Source organism: Helicoverpa zea, chromosome 27 (assembly GCF_022581195.2).
Source record: "Helicoverpa zea isolate HzStark_Cry1AcR chromosome 27, ilHelZeax1.1, whole genome shotgun sequence".
NCBI classification, from domain to species: domain Eukaryota; kingdom Metazoa; phylum Arthropoda; class Insecta; order Lepidoptera; family Noctuidae; genus Helicoverpa; species Helicoverpa zea.
The window spans coordinates 2,757,197-2,778,986 of record NC_061478.1 but is presented as its reverse complement, the minus strand read 5'-3'; the positions used below and the strand labels follow the sequence as shown (position 1 = coordinate 2,778,986).

General features: G+C 33.5%; 1 protein-coding gene across 2 annotated transcripts; it reads left to right on the top strand.

The window, feature by feature from the left end:
• The first annotated feature begins 2,374 nt into the window (after nucleotides 1-2,374).
• LOC124643318 (PC4 and SFRS1-interacting protein) lies at nucleotides 2,375-21,677 on the top strand. Of its 2 annotated transcripts, none has more exons than XM_047182253.1 (17): nucleotides 2,375-2,437; nucleotides 2,562-2,721; nucleotides 4,170-4,225; nucleotides 4,563-4,725; nucleotides 5,290-5,403; nucleotides 5,639-5,719; nucleotides 7,284-7,465; nucleotides 8,901-9,060; nucleotides 9,574-9,610; nucleotides 12,581-12,745; nucleotides 12,918-13,019; nucleotides 14,252-14,386; nucleotides 14,891-15,072; nucleotides 15,660-15,786; nucleotides 16,202-16,321; nucleotides 16,745-17,139; nucleotides 19,857-21,677. In XM_047182253.1, exons 2-17 carry the CDS (start codon nucleotides 2,641-2,643, stop codon nucleotides 19,914-19,916), a joined length of 2,160 nt encoding a protein of 719 aa, XP_047038209.1. In that variant the 5' UTR covers nucleotides 2,375-2,437; nucleotides 2,562-2,640; the 3' UTR covers nucleotides 19,917-21,677. The 2 variants fall into 2 exon arrangements, with proteins under 2 accessions (XP_047038209.1, XP_047038210.1); XM_047182254.1 differs by having other exon boundaries at nucleotides 2,420-2,437; nucleotides 2,569-2,721.
• Nucleotides 21,678-21,790: the final 113 nt, after the last annotated feature.

Below are 21,790 nucleotides of genomic sequence, written 5' to 3'. Positions count from 1 at the left end.
CAAAGATTCACTTGGTAATCTATTTATAATATAAGTAGAACAGTATACAGCTTCACCCCACATTTCTTTATCTAACCCTGAATCAAATAGTAATGCTCTGGTTTTATCTAATAATGTTCGATTTAGTCTTTCTGCTTTACCATTTAGTTGTGGTGAGTATGGTACTGTATAATCTAGTTTTATTCCCTTTTCAGTACACCATTTTTTAAAATCATTGCTTGTGTATTCACCTCCATTATCGCATCTTATGGTAGATACCTTTTCTGTTCTCTCTCTTTCTGTTTCTTCTATATAATGTTTTAAATTTTCTTTAACTTCATTTTTATATTTAAGCAAGTATATTTTTGTAAAATGAGTATAATCATCCATGACGGTTAAAACATAACTATAGCCATCATACGTTTTGTTTTCGAACGGTCCACATACATCAGTATGTAATAATTGAAGTGGTCTACTGGCTCTGTTTCTTACTGTGTTAAATGGAAGTCTTGTTTGTTTAGCTTGTGTACAGATTTCACATTCGTCTATTTGCCTTAATCCATTTATTTTTATTCCATCTGCCACATCTGGTAATATATCTAGTATTTTCTTTCCTGGATGTCCAAGTCTTTGATGCCATTCTAAGGCAGTGCCATTTTCTTTCATTAACAGTGTTTTTTCTTGCATATTATTATCATCCAAATTAATTTTATATAAACCGTTTTTTTTTTTTCCTGTTAATATTAATTCTGACTCCTTATATATTTTTACATTATCTTTGGTAAATATAACCACTCCTTGATTGTTTGTAACTGCATTAACCGATAATAAATTTTGTGATAAGTCAGGAACAAGCAGGGTATTATTAAGAGTACATTTTTTTCCAATGACTTTACCAGTCCCTTTCACCTCTATTGTTTCTTCATTTGCAGTCAAAACAGATGATGGTTTGCATTCAAAAAATTTTAGTATGTCTACATTTTTGGTCATGTGTGCAGTACACCCAGAGTCTACAACAAATTCTTTCAGTTTTGGTTCTTGAATTTCACCGTTTGTAAAAAATGCCTTTTCTATTCTTTTGTTACTTTTTTCTTCATTCTCATTCTTATTCTTATTTTTGAAAAAACAATTTTCTTCTCTGTGATTAATTTTTTTACAGATTGAGCACTGTTTATTTTTAAACTTACAGTCTTTATCTTCATGGTTGTCCCTTTTGCAGATACTACAGGCTCTACAGTCTTTCTTCATGTGCCCTGTTTTGTTACATTTGAAACATTTTATTGCATTAAACTTTTTCTTTGATGTAGATGAAGATGTAGCTTGAAATGCTAGCTGCTTGTCACTTTCTTTTGCTTTCAACATTCGATTTTCTTCAGCCAGAAGTCTGTTTGTTAAATTTTGAAGGGTTTTCTTATCGTCTGCCATGCATTCCCAAGAAGTTATAAAATAGTTTAAATTATTTGGTAAACAGCTTAGTATTTTGGATATGACCATTTCATCATCTATTTTTGTTCCTAGCTGACTTATACGAAATTGTAAATTTTCTATTTCACTTATTAATTGGGAAAGCGATTGACTCTCTTGTTTCTTATATGTGAAAAACTCTTGTAATAATGCATCTTTGTTTCTTTGCTCAGAACCTTCGAATATTTCACATAATTTTACGTACATTTCACGTGCACTGTTACAATTAATTATGTGACCTTTTAGTTTCTTATCAATACTGCTTATGATAATTCTTTGCACCTGAGCATCTTTGATACTGAAGTCACTTTTCTTGTCATCTTCTTTTGTTTGTGCAATTGTTTTTGCAAGATTTGCCGCTTTTAAGTGTATATTGAATTCAAATTTCCACAATAAAAATGTTTCCGCATCTTTTAATTTTTCTATCTGTATTATCTCAGGTTTTTCCATTTTTTAGTTTTTCACCGTTTTTTATTTTCTTCCTTGTTATTACTGTTTTTTAGTTTTTTTTTTTCACTTGTTTTTTATGTTGGGTTTTTCATTACCCAATCCCGGTTTTTAATTTTTTCTTCTCGGGCGTTCTGGGCCCATAACCTATTGTAGGTATTCAAACTTCTGGTATTCTTGAAAGCCTTTATTAATAGTTAAAGAAATACAATCACATTTTGTTAGGAATTATAACATTGTTCTCACTAGTTTTTACATCATGACAATTCACACCACAGTCATTCTTTTTCATAGACTAACAACCCTACATTTTTTTAAATGTCATAGACTATAAATTCCTAACACTTTCAAATAATATGATTTAATGTACAATAATGATGTTCTCAATATATTGAATGTTTACTATAATTCTGAATTGCCCATTATATTGTTTTAATTATTATTTACGCATGACATCAAAATATGAAAATGGTAGATATTGAATAATTTCATATAGGAACACCAACAAACGCCATGTTTATTTCTTTACCGTCAATTCGTTGCCGCGGTAAGAATTTTTTTATAGGTTATTACTTATCTTGGCGTCTTTATGAATAAGTTAAATAATTACAGAATATTCACAACAAATGCTTTATTAAATAAATAAAAATCACCGGTACAATATCGTTTAGTTTCCAGTTTCTGTGAAAACGCAGTGAGCAGTTGGGAATAGCAAGAATACATTAAGCATAACATCGGCGTTCATTGAAAATGGGCAAAAAAGTAAGAGAATACAAATCTGGCGACTTTATCTTCGCTAAAGTAAAAGGATATCCAGCATGGCCAGCCAGGGTGAGTGCGAAATATCAGTTATATTGCTGTCATTGTGTGTTAAAATGTAAAAGCTGGAGTCTTTGTGTTCTAATTGGGTTGGAGCGCGGGAAGACATGTTGTGTAGCGGTCCCGACGCCTTCGCACTGCCCCAAGGTCTCACAAAGCAAATAGCGCCGATATTATCCACAGAATTTACATTTTTAATATTGACATAGCAACAGATCACAGAAAACTGATAACATTGTTTTAATATCATTTAATGACTGATTTGTTTCAATTCAGTTGAGGTTTTTACGTTTCTGTACTTGAATTGTATTCCTTAAGCTTCTAATACAAATAATTAGTACTTTGTAATAAAAAGAGTAGTGTATGTAATAGATAAAATTTTGTCACCATTATAATAATTGATTGACACTTGTATGAAGCACTCATCTGAAAGCATTTGTTCATCTTTTGTCAATTGAATAATTATTAAATATTTATACTATAGTACTATTATTGTATCTAATCTTCAGATTATTTTGATGGAAACTTTATTATGATAGGTAAATAAAAATATTGACAATAATAGAAATTATCTGTCTAGTTTTGTCACCTAATTTTTTGGTCTCATATTTTAGTCTTTTTATAAAATACTTTTTTGGTTGGAGTGTAGCAAAGGGTGTGCAAGGCTTTTGGGACTTAGAAAATTTTTCATAAAAAATGAAAATTTCTGAAAATGCCTAGTTTTTCATTTCCATCGTATAGAATACCTAAAAATAAGACGAAAACCATCTGGGCACTTTTTGTCTAGGACCAAGGAGCCCCGCGTAGCGGGGCTCCGTCGACTGGCAACCTCGACTTAGGGCAACCCCGACTCGGACAGGTTAGGTTCGAAGGGGATGGCGGGGTCTGCAAGACCCCGCCATCCCCTTCGTGGTTATTTTTTTTCAAACCACCCAGAAGTAGGAGCCCCGCGCAGCGGGGCTCCGTCGACTTTGCCTTTGTTTACAATGACCTTCAGTGATCATTTTCAGGCGAACCGTTGGTCCTAGGCAAAAGGTGCCCAGATGGTTTTCGTCTTATTTTTAAGTATTCTATACGATAGAAATGAAAAACTAGACATTTTCAGAAATTTTCATTTTTTATGAAAAATTTTCTAAGTCCCAAAAGCCTTGCACACCCTTTGCTACACTCCAACCACTTTTTTTTTATATGAATAAGCAACTTGCTAATCGATCTATAAAGTAAACAAAATAATAAACAACATAGTTTTTTCCTGATAAAGGTTGTTGTAGAGTTAATTTTCTTGACTCTGCTCCATATTCTTTTATGTTTTATTTAACACAAAATAAGTTAACTGCTTACTTTATGAGGAAATAAAATCAGTTAGAAAACACACATTTTCAACTACATTATAAATAGGGAAAATTCATCATTTTGGTTTGGTTTAAAACAGTGTTAAAAATGTAAAATTTTGATTTCAGGTGCAGAAAGCAAATGGGAAGAAATACTTTGTATATTTCTATGGAACGGGAGAAACGTAAGTGACTAATTTTGTAATGTCTAGCAATTTAATTCTGAAAATTAGACTATATATATATAAAACTAGACTAATCTATATATCTGCTATAGATTGCCCTTACTAAAGCAAGTAATTTGTAAAAATATCAAATGCATGATGATCATGTTAACAGAAATGAATGTATTTGAATAGCAACATTATTTCCATTAAAAATATCCTAAGTTCTTATCTATAAAAAACTGTATTGATATTGTGAAAACATTAACTTAACTGGCTTAAATTCTGTTACTCATTCTAGTTTCATATAATTTAAAATATCTAAAAATAACTACATATTTTATACACAATTTTTCAGAGCAAATCTCTCCCCGGCCATGATATTTGACTATGCAGAGAACAAAGATAAGTTTCTGACTAAGAACGTGAAGCGACGAGACTTCAACGATGGAGTGAAGCAGATTGAACATGACTTCGCTAACAATGTGCCGCTTGAGCAAGTTATAGGAGTTCCTATGGAGGTAAGGGGCTGGGTCTTTTCATTGTTGATAAAATTATGCAGTGGAATTTATGTTGTCCCGATCACAGTTTCGGCCACAGCAGCTGTAGTTCCTGTACCATTCAATTAACAAAGAAGTAAATAAAATTGCCTTAATTAAACATAACACAATATGAGAAAATCTGTCTACTTGTAAATCATGTATCTATTTACATGTATGGCAAGTATATGTAAATAGATACATGATTTACCTGGCGGCAAAGCCAATGCTGGCGCGAGTTAAAGTTGAAAACCAAAATCGAACATCATATTTGTATGACATTATGCAGGACTATATTTTCTGTCTCACAAGGCTGTATCTACTGCAACTATAACAACAAAATAATAAGTTAAATAATATTTAATCCTATAGCCAGTTTTCACATAATGTTATCGTCCTCTACCCAAGTTCAGAGATAACCAATATTTTCCTTGATGATTTACAATGATATTTGGCTAGTTTTAAATTAATTTGACTTTCAAATTTTGACAAAATAATTAGATGTAGTTTAACTTATAATTTTCATTCATTCGTATTAAAATGCAGGTACCACCAGCTGAATCTTCAACAAACGACTCTGCAAATGACTCCACGACAAATGACACCATGGATGACACCGCGGCTGACACCACCGCGGCCGACGATACAATGGCTGAAGACGTAAGTCCCATAGCTAAATAAAAAAAAACTAAAAAAAAAATTGTGTCTGGCAGAAAGTGCCGTAATTTTCAGTAGAAGGACAAAAAAAAAGATAAACAATTGGTAGCTGAAACGCTACTCAATTTTAAGATCAGTCATTATATCTTTGTCACACTTAAATGGTATGCTGTGATGATGCACCAGTAACAGTCAGAATGAATTCAAGTTTCTAGACTAAAAATAATATTATTTCCAGACTACCCTCAATGCAACTCAGAATGACACAGCAGTTGAAGACTCAGATGACACCGGAAACTTGGTCATAGATGAAGGCAAGGTATGTACAGCAATTTCATATATTTTATAAGAGCTTACCTCACTTAATATCTTTCACTTTTAATACCCTACCTTCTTTACGTTAACTTGAAAATTTTATTTATTTGCGATCCGCAATATACTTAAATGCGCATATGTTTTACAGTTTAGGTCAAATAGTCAACTTTACAGCTGTAAGGTTATTTGACGAAAGCTATTCTTTGAGAAAATATGGGTCAATCGAATACAGTTATCGCAAAAGTATTGCAACCATTGACTTTTGCGAAAACTAAAATTAATTAATTGTGTATCTACAACTACAAGAGTAGGTACCCGTCGTGTGCCTAAAATGGTGTCTGCACAGTGACGCGCGGAATTTTCCGTGACGCCAGAAAGTTTGACAAGAACTATTCCCATCTAAATTATAATCTAAGATACATAAAATACCCTACTTTTTAATATTATACAACCAAGCCCCTCTTCTCCACTGGGCACTATGGGCAAGTGCCCAGGGCCCCGCGATCGAATGGGGCCCCCTAGTTCCTGCCAGATTAGATAGAGAGTCCTTAAAATATCAATAAAAAATCACTTTACAGTGAATATTTCTAAGCTATTTAGGCGCTATTTGTAAGCGGAGGTGGAGGACTTTTGCGTCCCAAATGTCAAAAAATGTTGAGCTCGCTACGCTCGCAGCTGCTTCACTTTCTGGTCGCTTTTTTTAAACTTGTTTGAGTACTTTTGTGTTCCAAAACTCAAAATTTCGCGCTCGCTGCGCTCGCGCCTTCTTCACTTTACAGTGCTTTTTTCAAATTTGTTTGGGTACCTACTTTTGTGTTAAAAATGTCAAAAATTTCGCGCTCGCTGCGCTCGCGCTTTACACTTTAGCAGTAGTTTTCTTTGAATTCTTTACATCTCCGCCTTGAATCTTTGAATTCTTTACGTACATTCTTGCGTCCGAAAAATCAATTTTTAAAAAATTATCTTCGCTTTACAGCGCTTTTTTTTCAAACTTATTTGGGTACTTTTGTGTTAATTCTGTATGATTTTACTACGTGATTATATTTTGTCGTTTCTTTTTTGGAAGGGTTTGCTCAGTAAGTAGCCCGCCCCGGGTGCTACCCGATGCTACGCCGCCACTGGCGGAGAACGCTCCTACTCCAAATTGAAACGAATAAAAAATGAATTAAGAAGTACAATGCTTCAAGAGAGATTAACTAGTTTGTCGCTGATGTCCATAGAATGTGATATTCTCAATACCTACCATAGATTTTGAAGAAGTGATTAACAATTTTGCTCGTCTTAAATCTAGAAGGGTGGTACCTTTGCAATCAACATAGATTTAATCTAAGGATTTTATGCTAAGCGAGATACTTTTGTAGATTATTTTTTATATATCCTATTTTTTTAAAGTTAGTAACTGAATAAAAATAAATTTAGAACCTTGTTTGTCTATTTTCTTTATATATTATCACTAGTGTTTTCTCAAGGTCATAGGGGCCCCATGATCCTAATGTGCCCCAGGGCCTCAAATAGTTTAAAGACGGCCCTGTATACAACAATAACTCTAATCAGCTAATTTCCCACAGCAAAAACAAACAAAAAAAGGTAAAACCGAGGTTAAACCTAAAGAAACCCCGTCCAAGCCTGCTAAAGAGCCCAAAACTCCTCGCAGCAAGGCCAAGAAAGATGAGCCGGGTAAGGAAGATGATGACGAGAAGAAGGACGAAGAGATTGTCAGCAGAAGTGGACGGAAGATACGACCAAAGAGGTGAGTTAATAGCTGCGGGATTGTTCGCGCGAGTTACCGCGGCCCTGGTAAATAAAAGGCCTACGACGGAACACGACGGTTTTTAGTCAGTAAGAGTCTGACACTCCCTCACCGCTGCTAACCTACAGCGGGAGGAGTCATTTGTTGATTTTTGGCGTCGTTAAAAAAAAAAGGACGTGGTGTTCCGTCGCCTCCGCGGACAAGTGGCACAGAACCTCACAGTTACATAGTGCTACTAACATAGTTTTAATTTTTTATATACTAACAATTTTGTACAATATTATATGTTAGTCTTTAAGGTATATCTACGGGCCAACGTAGCCTGAAAATAAAGTTATTTGATTCACCCGCGTCCCGTGGGCCCGTATCGACTTAAAACATAAATATTAGTCCATCTTGTAAAAAAAATGAGACAAATGAAGAATCGCTCGGCCGAATTTGTGCAAAGTTAACATAAACCATCTTCTAAATAGACTGAACAAAGCTTAAACATTTAGTTTGGATAGGTGAGCCTGTTCATGAGTTATAAAATTACAACGAAAATTATAATTTTTTTATGTACCTAGATGTTACTCGCAAATGATGTAGCTTTCTAATGGTAAATCATTTTTAAAATTGTTAAACTTTTTAAGTGTATTCATTAAGTACAAATATATTTTTTTTTCCCTTTTTATAATATTAGTATAGATTGGATTCTGATACCTCTGTTACAATAATTTAAGCAAGTCATTGTATATACAAGAATCCAAACATTAAAATCGTCTCGTGCCGAAATTCAGTTTCTGAGATTTGAACTGCGTTTGCGATTGAGACGGACATACACACACATACATACATTTTTAAAATATAAAAAATAATGATTGTTAACTAGCTTCTGCCAGCGGTATCAAAAAACTTTCTGAGGAAGCCTATATGTTACGCTTATGCATAAGCTTAATCATTGCCAAGTTTCATCAAATTCTGCTCAGCCGTTTACGCGTGAAGAAGTAACGGTAAACATACATACACTCGAATAATTTTGACTTTGTGTTTGAGTGGGTGTGTGTAAATATTTGTATGATGTTAGCAGTGGCTGCCGTTTGTCATTGTAGCTACTTCTCGTATCCGAATAAAATAGTTGCTTATGTGTTACGCTTACGTACGTATTGTATTACGCAACATAGATTTTCTATTGCCAAGTTTCATCACAATCCATGGTTTCTTACTAACGAAAACTTGTGTCCGCAGCCGGATAAAACATAGCCCATGTTCAGTTCAGATAGTGTAGGTGTAGGTTCCTAACAGTGAAAGAATTATCCAAATCGGCCTTGAGCTTTGGAGTCTATTCATGTCAAAAATCAAATCTTTCCTCTCTATAATATTAGTCTGACGTTATGTCATAGGTATCTAAATTCATTGTACATTAATTTAATAAATAACCATAATTTTCCCACAGATACATAGACGAACAAACGGAAGACAATATGACGCTACCCTCCCCCGCGCCGAAGAAGCGTCGCGGCGCCTCCCCTCCCCCGGACAAGGAGAAAGAGAAAACTGAACAGAAAGATAAACAGCCAGAGAAGAATGTTAAACAGTTTAATGCTGTTTCACAGGTAAGTCGAAATCAAAGTCAAAGTATTTTTTAGGGTTCCGTACCCAAAGGGTAAAACGGGACCCTCATTGTTTTCGCTCCTCTGTCCGTCCGTCCGTCCGTCTGTCACCAGGCTGTATCTCATGATAGTTAGAGAGCTGATATTTTTGCAGATGATGTATTTTTGTTACCGCTATAACAACAATTACTGAAAACTAGAATTAAATAAATATTTTGGGGGGATCCCATACATCAAACGTGATTTTTTTGTCCGTTTTATAAATAATGGTTCGGAACCCTTCGTGCGCGGGTCCGACTCACACTTGGCCGGGTTTTTTATTCCAATTAGACCTAAAACAGCTCTTTCGAAACCTCAAACTATTTACACGGTTCCAAAGAGTGGGTCTTATGGAGAAGAACCGGCAAGAAACTCCATGGGCACCTATTTTTGGCCAGCAATTTTTGTATAGGTGGTAAATTTTTTTCTTTATGAAATTATGTTTGTAATTAAAGTTATATTTTTCTTTATTTGCAGTCAGAACTAGAAGATTTAAAAGAGCCGTTTAAACCAGGTAAGAAACTTTTAATTATATTTCATCATCTGACTAGTATTTTATATAGAAAGCTGTTCTATCTGTACCTTTTCCGTCCAGTTGCCCAATACCACTTGGTAAGACTGGTAGTTAGACTTTATGGCTTCTGACTAAACTTAACGACTACATAAGTTGCATAATTTTACCTTATAAATGGACCTTACGAAAGCGAGTGAGCCACACCTGTGGCATAAACTATTCTTACTATGTACATTTAAAAAAATACAAACATCCGAATTAATAAACTCCTCTTTATTTGAAGTCGGTTAAATAATTCTCAGGCCAGAGTAGGTACAATTAAGTTTATCGAATAAGTTCATTGACCTTTCCGCAAAAATGATTATTACCGCAAATAATGTAGAGTTCGACTTTATTTAATACGAGTATAAAGCAAGGTATCGTTTTCAGGAACGACCGATACCAAGATAAGTAGGACATCAATTTGCCAAGAGGTCAACGAACTCATTCGTGACGTACCCGATGAGAAATTGGAAGCGCTCAGTAAACATATCAGATTTATCATGCAAATATATTTATCTAATGACAAAAAAGATGAAATATTTTTAAGTAAATTAAAAAAAGAAAATTAATACCATTTTATTATTTTTGTGTTAAAACCTCTTCGTTAATTAGGCTGAAAGTTAAACACCGCAACCAAAAAGAAAAAAAAATACTCGTCCACAGTGAATTCCATTTTCAAACAACGTATTATTGCCGCGAAAGTTACAAAGAAAAAAAGTTTTGTTGCGAAAAATATCAACTTTTATTGAATTTTTATGAGAAATGGACGATATAAGTGGAGAAAATAGTCAGTTTAGCTTGAAAGACGATATATTCAGTCAATATGACGATAATTTCGTTACTGAAGACTGTTTGAAAAGTTACGAAAGTAATATTGGATCTAAGAATGATGAGATGCGTGAAGGTAATTATTTTTTATAAATTTTTATGTATCTAACCATATAGAAATACATAGCTAGACTTTTTAAACACATGCAGTTTTCTAGCAAATTCATACTTTTAAAAAATAAATATTCTATTACGAGAGTAATCGTGTAAATTCTTTTGAAAATATAAAGAGACCCAAGTGCACCGACCTCACAAACGTCAAGTTTTCTTAAAACAACTGTTTACTGTGAAATTATATGGTGGTTGGTTTTCTAGTGATTCTGGCAAAATTTTATCGAAATCTAGACTTATTCTTACTACTATTAAAATAATAATTAATTACTGTTTTCTACATATTTTTAGATTCAAATTCAAGCAAAGAAAAAGAAAAGACTGTTACCCAAACCAAAATAATACCTAAATTTGGTAAACAGAAGAATTTGAAAAAAGATAACAAGAAACATACTGCCAAGCCTAAGAAATTTGTTCCACCAGTTAAAAATAACATTATTGAAGTAAATACGAATAAAACTGGCTTTATTGATGAAATTTTCACACAGAACTCGCAATCGACCCAATATTTGACTGAAAATTCTTCAAAAAATAATGATTTTGTACCTTTCACACAATTTACGGATACTACTAGTATAAATGGTTTAACTCAAAATGTATTTCCCAAACCTTTGAATGATACTTTTAATTCAAATATGAACAGTATAGATTATATACACAATACCTATGGTAATATTGGATATGACAGTGATAATATTTTCGAAGATATTAATCCTGCATCATATATTAACGAAATACCACATACACAAGATATTGTAAATGAAAATACTTTTCAAGAAAAGGTTGTCAGCCAAAAAGTTTCAATACCAAAGAGGAAGGAAGGTATCCTAGGCTGTATAATATCAAATTCTTTAAACATACTAGACAATGAAGAAATAATACCTACAGATCTATCTCAGAATTCAGATAAATCAAGCGTAAAAAATCTTTCACAAAGCCAAAACCAGTCTTTTTGCTCTGTAACGTCTTTGAGTAAAACATACAAGAATTTGGACTGCAATAGTTTTGTTAATGATACCTATAAAATACCACAGGGCAATGATTTTTTAGATCTTTTCAAAAATAATACCTATAAAAAGGTTAAATATGTGCCTATGACCATAGAGTATGGTGATATAGGATTTAATATAAAATATTCGGAATATATGAAAAACCAAAATGGTGAAGTATTTGAGAAAAGTGAAGAAGAAATTGATACGTGTACGAAAATAATAAATATGTACCCGAATGAAAATAGTATTTTGAAGCGGAAACTAAATAAATAGTGTTGATTATGAATTATAGTAGATTTTTAATTAAATATTTGTTGATTTGATTTGTCTTTAATTTCTTAGCTGGTCTTTCTTCGGATGGCACGTTAAATTGGTAGGTCCAGGTTGTCATTTCAACATATTTAGCAGACGTTACGGCAGTCAGAAGCCAGAAAGTCCGACAACCAGTCTTACCTAGGAGTATTGTGTTGCCCGGGTAACTGGGTTGAACAGGTCACATAGGCAGTCGCTACTTGTAGCACACTTTTACTCAGCTGCATTCGGTTACGCTGGACGCCGATCCCAACATAGTTGGAAAAAGGCTAGGCGACTGAATTTCGCCTGAGTTCGATTCCTAGAGTGCTTTGTTGTAGTTACTATAATATGTCCTACCTAGTCCAGACGTACTGTTTTATGATAAAAATTAAGAAACACCAGAATTTCAGATTTTGAAGTTAAGAAAAGTAGCACATGTAAAAGTTACTCAACTGATGAATTTCATACATCATAGATATAGAATACTATCCGTCAGTTGCACAAAGGTCCATTAAAGTTAAAGCTTCTTTAAATCTATTGCTGTCTCTTTCTTTGTCAACAAGATAGTAAGTGATAGCAATAGATTTTATGATGTTTTAACTTTAATGGACCTTTGTGCAACTGACGGCATATCTAAGGAAGAAACAGCCGACAATCTAACTTTTTTTTTGTTTTTATGAAGTAATAAATACATTTTTCACAGAGGATGCAGAAAAAGAGAATATACTAATAGCTTACCTGCCTTCCGGACAGTACATAGGCATCAAACTATTCCAGTCTAGACCGAACAGCTTTAAAAACGAAGCTTCCAGACTCCAGTGGGATAAACAGGCCGCTTCTAACGCGTTGACACTCAAATTACAACTAGGTAAGTTCAGTAATACACCTACTATAGTTTGTTCAAATGCATTTATCTGAGGAACGACTAGTCTGATTTGACAAGTTATTTCTGTATGATAGCCCATTTATCAATGATGCAGACTACTATCTAAGTCAATTTTTTGCTCATTTGCTCTAAAATAACAATACTTTATCCACAGAAAAAGGTCACATAACAACTCAATCAGTATTAGCTCAGCTGGTAACCGACCTGAACCTCACAGACGAAGAGAAGGCTACACTTGATAAGGAGAGAGAAACAGGTATAGTAAGTTCAACTCAGTCGTGCGCGCGGCCCTATGTGTGGGTAACCCTTGTACATATACAGTGACTTTGTGTGCGTGACAAGAGGTACAGTCGGGTACAAATACAGTTATTTAGGGGTTATATACGGCTGTTTAAAGTACAGTTATTACGTAATTTAGTTTATTTATTTATAATGATTCTGTATCGCTACTTCAAAAATCAAATGATGAATTTTCGGATTCGCTACTTTCACCAATGTTAATTATAAATTCTGACTCCATGTCAAAATGTCTATAGTATTCTTCTTTTTTCTTTTGTACATGTCGACAAATATTACCCAACATCCCTTCATCAATTTGACTTAAACGTTCATTTATGAGTTTCATTATTTCCGTCTTATTTTGGTCGACATTATGCGAAGCAATATAATTTTTTAAAATTCCCCACACATTTTGTTTCCATTATTATACTAAATTATAGGTTTTTTACATTCTTAGTCCACACATTTATTTATTGTCCGCGTACCCCGAGCTAGAAAATATGTAAGGAGTATTTAATTCATCTTAGATATTTCACTTCATTTATTTCTTAGATACTGTCAATGTCAATTTGAAAAGCCCTATGAGAAAATAATGATAAACTGTAAAATGTAATAATAAAAAGCTTTGAATGTTGTTTCATTTTTTTGAAACGCTACCTGACTCCTTTAAAACATTTTCTCCGTGAAGAACTAGACATTTTCGTAAACGACTGTACCCATAACAAAAAGCGATGAGAACACGTCATGCTCGGACGACGTCACTGTCACACGAATGAAAGTTGTATATTTACAAGCCGACGCACACATAGGGCCGCGCGCAAATCTGAGTTGAACTATCTATAATTAACTACATTTTATTTAACTTACTTTGTAAACTGAATAGATAAATACTTTAACAGTACTCCATTTGACAGGCACTCATCTAAAGATATTTTTAACGACGTCAAAAATCATCAAATGACCCCTCCCGCTGTGGGTCAGCAGCGGTGAGGGAGTGTCAGACTCTTACTAAAAACCGTCGTGTTCCGTCGTTTGCTTTTTATGTACCAGGGCCGCGGTAACTCTTTCGAACAATCCCGCAGCCCCGGTTAATATTGTACTTACATTGATTTTTAGCCGCATTTTATTTTTAAACTGACCTATTAAATTCATATCAAGATTGTTTATCTACGCCTAAAATATATTTTATAATATTGTAATTAATTTCAGAGGAGAAGAAGTCTCGCGTACAATTCCTGAAGACTGAGATGAAGCTGATTGAGCTGGACGCTAAGATCAAAACGTGCCTTTCTTTAGACAAGGCAGATACTGATATGTGCCTCAAACTGTTGGATGAGTTAATTGGTAAGTAATTCTTACTATATAATGTTATAATTGCGTAACTTTGTCTTTAGTGTTTTCACACTAAATCCACCATCTAACTTAAAGTCAAATCATTTATTTCATTTAGGCATTTACAAGCACTTATGAACGTCAAAAATTATAAATAAGTTTGATTCTAGTTGCCCATTCCCAAAGTAGCTTCCTATGGAGAAGAACGGGCAAGAAACTTCATGGTTACTCTTTTTAAAATATGATAGGTAATACAGTTTGATGTATTGATACATACGATAATAACATGCGAAGATCATGTAGAATCACAGACAAAAATATGAGAATAAAATGACAAAATTATAATTCTACATGGTGTTCACATTTACAAATTGGTTTATATTTTGGTACAAAGTTACAAACAGACAAATGGATTTTGATGAAACTTGCCATACTGTTTACCCATGTACAAGAAGTATATCCCTCACAGAAACCATTCAAAACATCTAGTCTTAATATTATTATTTTGTCCAACAGAACTAGACATAAAGCCTCTGATGCTGCTAAAGCACCCGACGTGCCTGGAGACCATCAAGCGCATGCGAGCGTATGTCGGCAACACTCCCTCCTGGGAGCTGTCCGAGAGCGCAGCGCTGGTCTTCACCAAGCAGGCGCATAAGATCCGCAAGCAGGCAGACTCACTCTATAAGAAGATGAAGGTAAATATGTACAAATACATATCTAATCTTAAGAACTATGGCCGTCATTCGACATGCTTGACAGTCGCTACGGGTAGTCAGAAGCCAGTAAGTGTGATAACCACTAAAGAACCAACCTTTCATGTATGAGTGCCCAAGCTCAATTCCGGGTCAGACAAATACCAATGCAACTTTTCCAAGTTTGTAAATCTTGGACACCAATGACTGTGTTTTAGAGGGCACTGTCATTGAATATCCTTGGCAGTCGTTACGGGTAGTCAAAAGTCAGAAAGTGTGATAATTAGTCTTACCAAGGGTATTGGGTTGAGGAGGTCAGATAGGCAGTCGCTCCTCGTAAAACAGTGGTAAACATCCGGTTAGACTGGAAGCCGACGCGACTTTTAAATAGCGGAAGCACGTGTAATCTAATTTAATGTTTATTTTTTTTTTGTATACTTATTATTGTGTTTTCTTCACCAGAGATATGCCGTAATAAAAAAAATGACGTTTCAATGCCTTTTTAGGCACCATCAATTATGCGACTGAAAATAGTCTTAATCTAAACTCTCCTTAACAATTCTAATACCACCGTTTATCGTTTATTTCAGGACCTATTCATGCCATTAGAAGGACTATCGTTCTGGGAGTATTTCACAAACCGCGTGCTCAAATTCAAGAAAGTAACATCTAATTTAAGCGCTGATGAACTGCTTGAAATGATTCATGAACCTTTGGGTGAGTTTTATATTTAATTTTTAAGTTATCTATCTATATAAATAAAAAGAATTGTTGTTCGTTAGTCTGATTAAAACTCGAGAACGGCTGGGCCGATTGAGCTGATTTTGGTTTTAAAATGTTTGTAGAGGTCTAGGGAAGGTTTGAACGATACGAAGTTCGCGGGATCAGCTAGTATACATATATTATAAATTCAAAATGTATGTATAAATGTTTTTGCATCTTTCACGCCAAAACTACTTGGTGAATGCACTAGTTCTCACGGGACGCGGGTGAAACCGCGGGATAACAGCCAATAGCTTATATATCCGAATAACTTATAGGCTACTTTTTATCTGAGTACGATATTTAGTTCCCTCAGAACTCTGGTGAAACCGCTGCCAGTAGTTAATCTATAATATTGATGTGTTTCCAGAGATGTCACTACCCACAATGCACTCGATGAAAGAAGCAGTTGACGCTGCCAATGAGGCTGAACAGCTCGAGATCACACAGCCAGAGAACGATGACAAAGCTAAAAAGAAATCTACACCAGGTACATTTTATTAATACTTCTCTCACAAAACTTACCTTGCTTAGTTAAATACCCATAAGAATTTCTATCAATATTTAATTTAATCATGTAGATTGTGGCTTTTAATAATTACGTGGTAAATGTGCCTTACCCTAAACTACGTATACCAGTGCTTGTTCTGTCACATGAAGCGACTGCCTATCTGATCTCCATAACCTAGTTACCTAGGCAACCTGAAACCTGACTGCCAGTCATGTCAAAATGAACCGGAACCCACGAATTTAACGTGCTCCCCATAACACGGAGATACTTGTCACAACAAGATGGTCTTTCATGCATAGCCCGCTAAATATAATTTTCACTCTGTTTTAAATTTTGAAAGAATTCCCTGTCACCAATTTTTACCAAATAAAAATATTTTTAACAAACAAAATCTCTCTCCAGCAAAAACAAAGAAAACAGCCAACAGCACACCAAAACAGCCCGTCAAACGTCAATCTTCTAGAAAATTACAACAAGAAGAGAAAGACAAAGAACCAGAGACAGAAGCACAAACAGAAACAACACCAGAAGAAGAAGAATTAGCACCAAAACCCACAGAAAATGAAGAAACAACAGAGGAACAGAACGAAAGCCGGGAAAAAACGCCAGAAACTGGCTCTGGGGAGCCAGAAAAACCCAGTGAAAGTCCAACAGAAGACACAGAACCGTCTAAAGAAGAGAATGGAGAAGTGGAGAAGAATGACACGGAGAAGAATGTGGAGAATGAAGCGGAGAAAGTAGAGAAGGTTAAGGAAAAGGAGGAAGTTGGAGAACCTAGGGCGAAACGATCGAGAGAGGTTAGTTTCTGTGCTTTGATTTGATAGTTTTTATATTGGGTACTTGACTAGTTTTTTTTATGGTACTCAGCTGCATCCGGTTAGACTGGAAGCCGACCCTAACATAGTTGGGAAAAGGCTAGGCAGATGATGTCTCACAAATTCTTAAATTACTAGTAAATTGTGATTCCGGCTCGAATTTATTTAAAACTAGTTTTCGTCAGCGGAACCCGCGGCCCGTGGAAACTTTTTCAAAAAGTATATAGGCCATAGCAATCCATAATAAATGGGCTGCTTAACATACATAGAATGAATTTTTTCAAATTCGTCTAGTAGATCTTGAGTTGAACGCATTCAATTATACAAACGAAACTTAATAACGTTCTAATTTTTACCGTCCCTCAGGAATCGGTATTTCGAAGTATTTATTTAACAGACAAAATAATTTGTAAATCGAAATCCAAAAAAGTTACCCATCTTTTTTTTTAACTCTTGCATGCATTTACAACATAAATGTCTAAATTGTAAGCTTATAGTTTCTAATGTAGTTGAAAATTATTTTGAATTTAATTATTCCTAAGAAATTGCTACAAAAAAGGTGAAACACTGATTAAAAAGTAAACGAAGAATTTCATTTTTGCAGATAAGACACAGGCGAATCCATGTAATATGATGATGTTTTGTACACATATTGCTGAAAGGGTCAGACATTTTCATTCTTTAAAAAATACATGGGCCTATTTTTTAATCGTAAATATGACAGTTTGACATATTTTCTATACAGGAATGAATTTTATTCAGTGCAAAATCTTTGTCAACTTATAGTTAAATAAGTTTTATAGATACGTATATTTTTATTTTGTTGTGTTTTAGTACAAAAAAGAATAGTTATTGATAGCGAAAGATGTTTATTTTGTTACCGATTGTACGGTCACAGTCGTCATGGTAGGCACGGCGGCAACGCGAAACCGGTTTACTGACGCGAGCGCTGCTCCAAGCGCGTAAGAATAGGTAGTATCCATATTTTTCTGATTATAAGGCGGATAAAATAAAAAAGAAAAAAAATTGCTGATGATGCAGATATGTTCTGTTAATGATTCTGGACCACCAGTTTTTTTCTTTTTTTGCACTGCTTAAAATTCATTCCTGTATAAAAGCTATCGAAACGTCAAATATATTCTTCAGAGAAAAGTTAACTGATGATTTAAAAATCAGCCCTATATAAAATAGTTATTTTTGCACGAAGTATATAATAATACAAAAAAGTAGTCAAGTACCCAATTTGAAGCGTATGCGAGTATAAATTAGAAAAAAAATAACTAACATTTTTACAATGCTTTCTTTAATAAAGTAATTAATTAAAAGCTTGTTTTAGAATGCCTTTAGAAAATTAAGAATAATTAATCCTTAGGTAGATAAGCATGTTCCTTGTCTACAGATTTATCTGTTAAAAACGATTTGATTAATCGATATTTTGACTCGATAAATCTGTAGACACTAAAGAGATATTATAATTTGTATACTAATAGCTATTATTATATTAAAACCAATAATCAATTCGTTTTTAGATTAATCTTTGATTACGAAATGACTTTTTTATCTTTATGGTGCGTTTTAGTTAATAGCATGCTTATAATCGAAATTACCAAAAAAAAACTTCAGTTGATATGATGTATATTAAGTAAAAAGTATCTTATACAAGAAATTGGTGCTTCAAAGTTAGTTAATTGACTGAGTATAATTCAAAAAATTATACTTAGAAATGTGAAAACTAAGGGCAATAATGAGAATCTTATTCAAAAAAATATCTGTGATTAAGAGGTCTTGCAATTTTTTAATTAAATATATTAGGTACTATAGATTTATTTACCCTTTTATCGGAATGAATTACTAACTAAATATATTCGCTTAATTGCAAGTATTAGATAGACGCATGATAATTAATTAACATAGAAATTAGCTATTTTCAACTTAATTTTAAATACAATTTTTATTGCGAATTCGAACCAGGGGCCCGATTCTCCTAATTTTACTTAAGCGACATACGATTGACGTCGACTCGATTCGACTGACATCCGATTTTGACTCGATTACGATTGAAGCATATGTGGCATTCCGCTATTTTTTCTTTGAATTAAACGTTTTTATCGTTTTCTGTCATTCAATAATGAATCATTTTGTCTGCAAATGATTTACGATTGCAAAATGATTGTACCGTATAGACCAAAATTACCAAAATAGCAGACCAATCGCACACCAATCAAATGTCAATCGAATACGATTGGTCTTTTATTAGTGGCAGAATGCCCGATATGGTTAAAACTGCTATTGCGATCATATTGCGATTCGATTTCTATTCGATTTTGACATTATTAACTTAGGAGAATCGGGCCCCTGATTTTGTCTCTGGTCTACTATTTTCGAAATACTTAGTCTTCCATTTTTTACAAATTTATTTAAAAAAAAAATCTTTTCCTTCTAATAATATCGTATTGTTTTGTTGATAAGTACCTATAAAACAAAGGGCCCAAATTCACCGACAACATATCATTATGTCAGTTTTCTTAAAACAACTTTTTTTAATGTTATTTTGAAGCAGTTCTTTTAAGAAAAATGAACGTTTATATAGTCGATGAACTTACGCCTTAGTGATATCATATTCAAATGATAAAATTTGTAGGCACCTGAAAAAATTTGATAACAATTTGGTAATGAGTAAATTTATAATTGTTTTGCAGAGCAAGAAGACTGAACCTCCGCCACCCAGATCTCCAGCAAAGAGAAAGTCAAAATTTTAAATGATTTTTGTTTTTAAATAAAACATTGGACTTTTATTTTTTTTGTACGAAACGGCCGCGCGGTGCGGTCTTGTTATTGTTTGTGGGTGCATTTTTATATTGTACTATGCTATAGTGCTGTTTCACCCACGTCTTGGGTGAACTTCTTCCCGTACCCGGACAAAATATAGCCTATTCGGGATATCTAGAGAGACTTACTCAAGGATAGCTTATCAACACTGAAAGAATTTTTGAAATCGATTCTGTAATTTCGGAACCTTTGCGGTACAAAGAATGTGCAATGGTATCTAATCTTAACTAATATTATATAAAATGATAAATTTCGATAATTCTGTAGTCTCTTGAAGAATCTGTAAAATTAACGTAATTACATATTGTTTTTGTTAAATATCTTCTCGTATACCCATTTAATAGCTGCCTAGGAGCCTTAAAACACTTAATTAAAAAAAGTAATAAAAAATAAACATACAGAGGCTAGTTTTCAGTAAATCTAGTAGTAGATAAATTACTCATAATAGTTATAAACAAAGTACAATAAAAAAACGCACCCACAAACTGAATAGTGGTAAACCCGCAAATTATTATGTAAAAATTTAGCGTATAAACAAGTTTCTATGAAATATTCGAAATAATCATAAATACGTATGAATAACAAGCATTATTTGTACGAAAATGTCTTCTAAACATTACGTTGGTACATAGTTTATGTAGCATTTTTTTTATATTTTCGTTCACCGTTTTAAAATTGAGTTGCTGATCTCTATGTGTAGTTGACAGCTGTCAGTTTTCAATGGAAAACAACTTTTTTTTTTTGGTATTAACTTTCTTACAGCAACTGTCAACTGCACAGAAACACGGTCAGACGCATACATAATTTTGTGCAATGTATTGTATACTTCAACTAAATAGTAGTAATATTATATCTATAGTGTTATAAAAATCCAAGACAGATTTTAGAAAAGGTTTGATTTTAAAATAGAATGGTTAAATAAATTCTTATTTTATATAATATGTCTGCATGTGTAACGATCCATAATTACAGTGATTGTCTTTTTTTAATGTCAATATCTTGATCTCTCCGACTCTGTAACACCATTTAGTTATAACGATAACCGAACCATTTTCAGATGTCAAATCGCTGATTTGACCAATGGGCGGCAAGTATACGGCTGGCTATGGTTTGGTTATTCGTTATAGTTAAATGGTGCAAGATAAGATAAGATCTGTATCTTACTTTTTTAATGGAAAATTACTCAGATATTGTGAAAATTACAGTTTTTCTTCTTATACTTACTTTTCTATGGAACTGCTTATGTAGCCCAAAGTATCTCGTAAAAATTTAATCTGATTACACTAGACTTTTAGAAGTATGATGAATGAGCGTTAATCACCATACGCGCGAAAGCGGATTATATCAAACTTTAAATCCAGGTTTCGTCAAAATGTTTTTTTACCTTCACACAGTCTGAAACTTCATTAGAACTATTTTTTAAATTACAAGAAAATTAGTTTAGTATCAAAAGAACATTTTAATTAATAGGTATTATAGTTTTTCTTATCCAGCACAGATTGAGAACGTTTAAAAGCGTGTAGTAAGATGTTTTCAAAATATTACAACTTTTGTTATTTCATGTTCGGAAACAACTGAATAAAAAAGTTAATAAAGTACATTTTTTTATTGTATTAGACGTATATTAGAGATAAATGTTAGCTATAATTTACATTGTAAATATTTACAATAAACATACCTGCGTATATGAATATTTTGTTTTATTTGAACACTGGGCTGATTTCCCGCGGTTTCAGAGACGATGAAAGATACTCAATTTGTTATAATTTTTTTAAGAAGGTATAATCATCGGCAGGGATTTTGA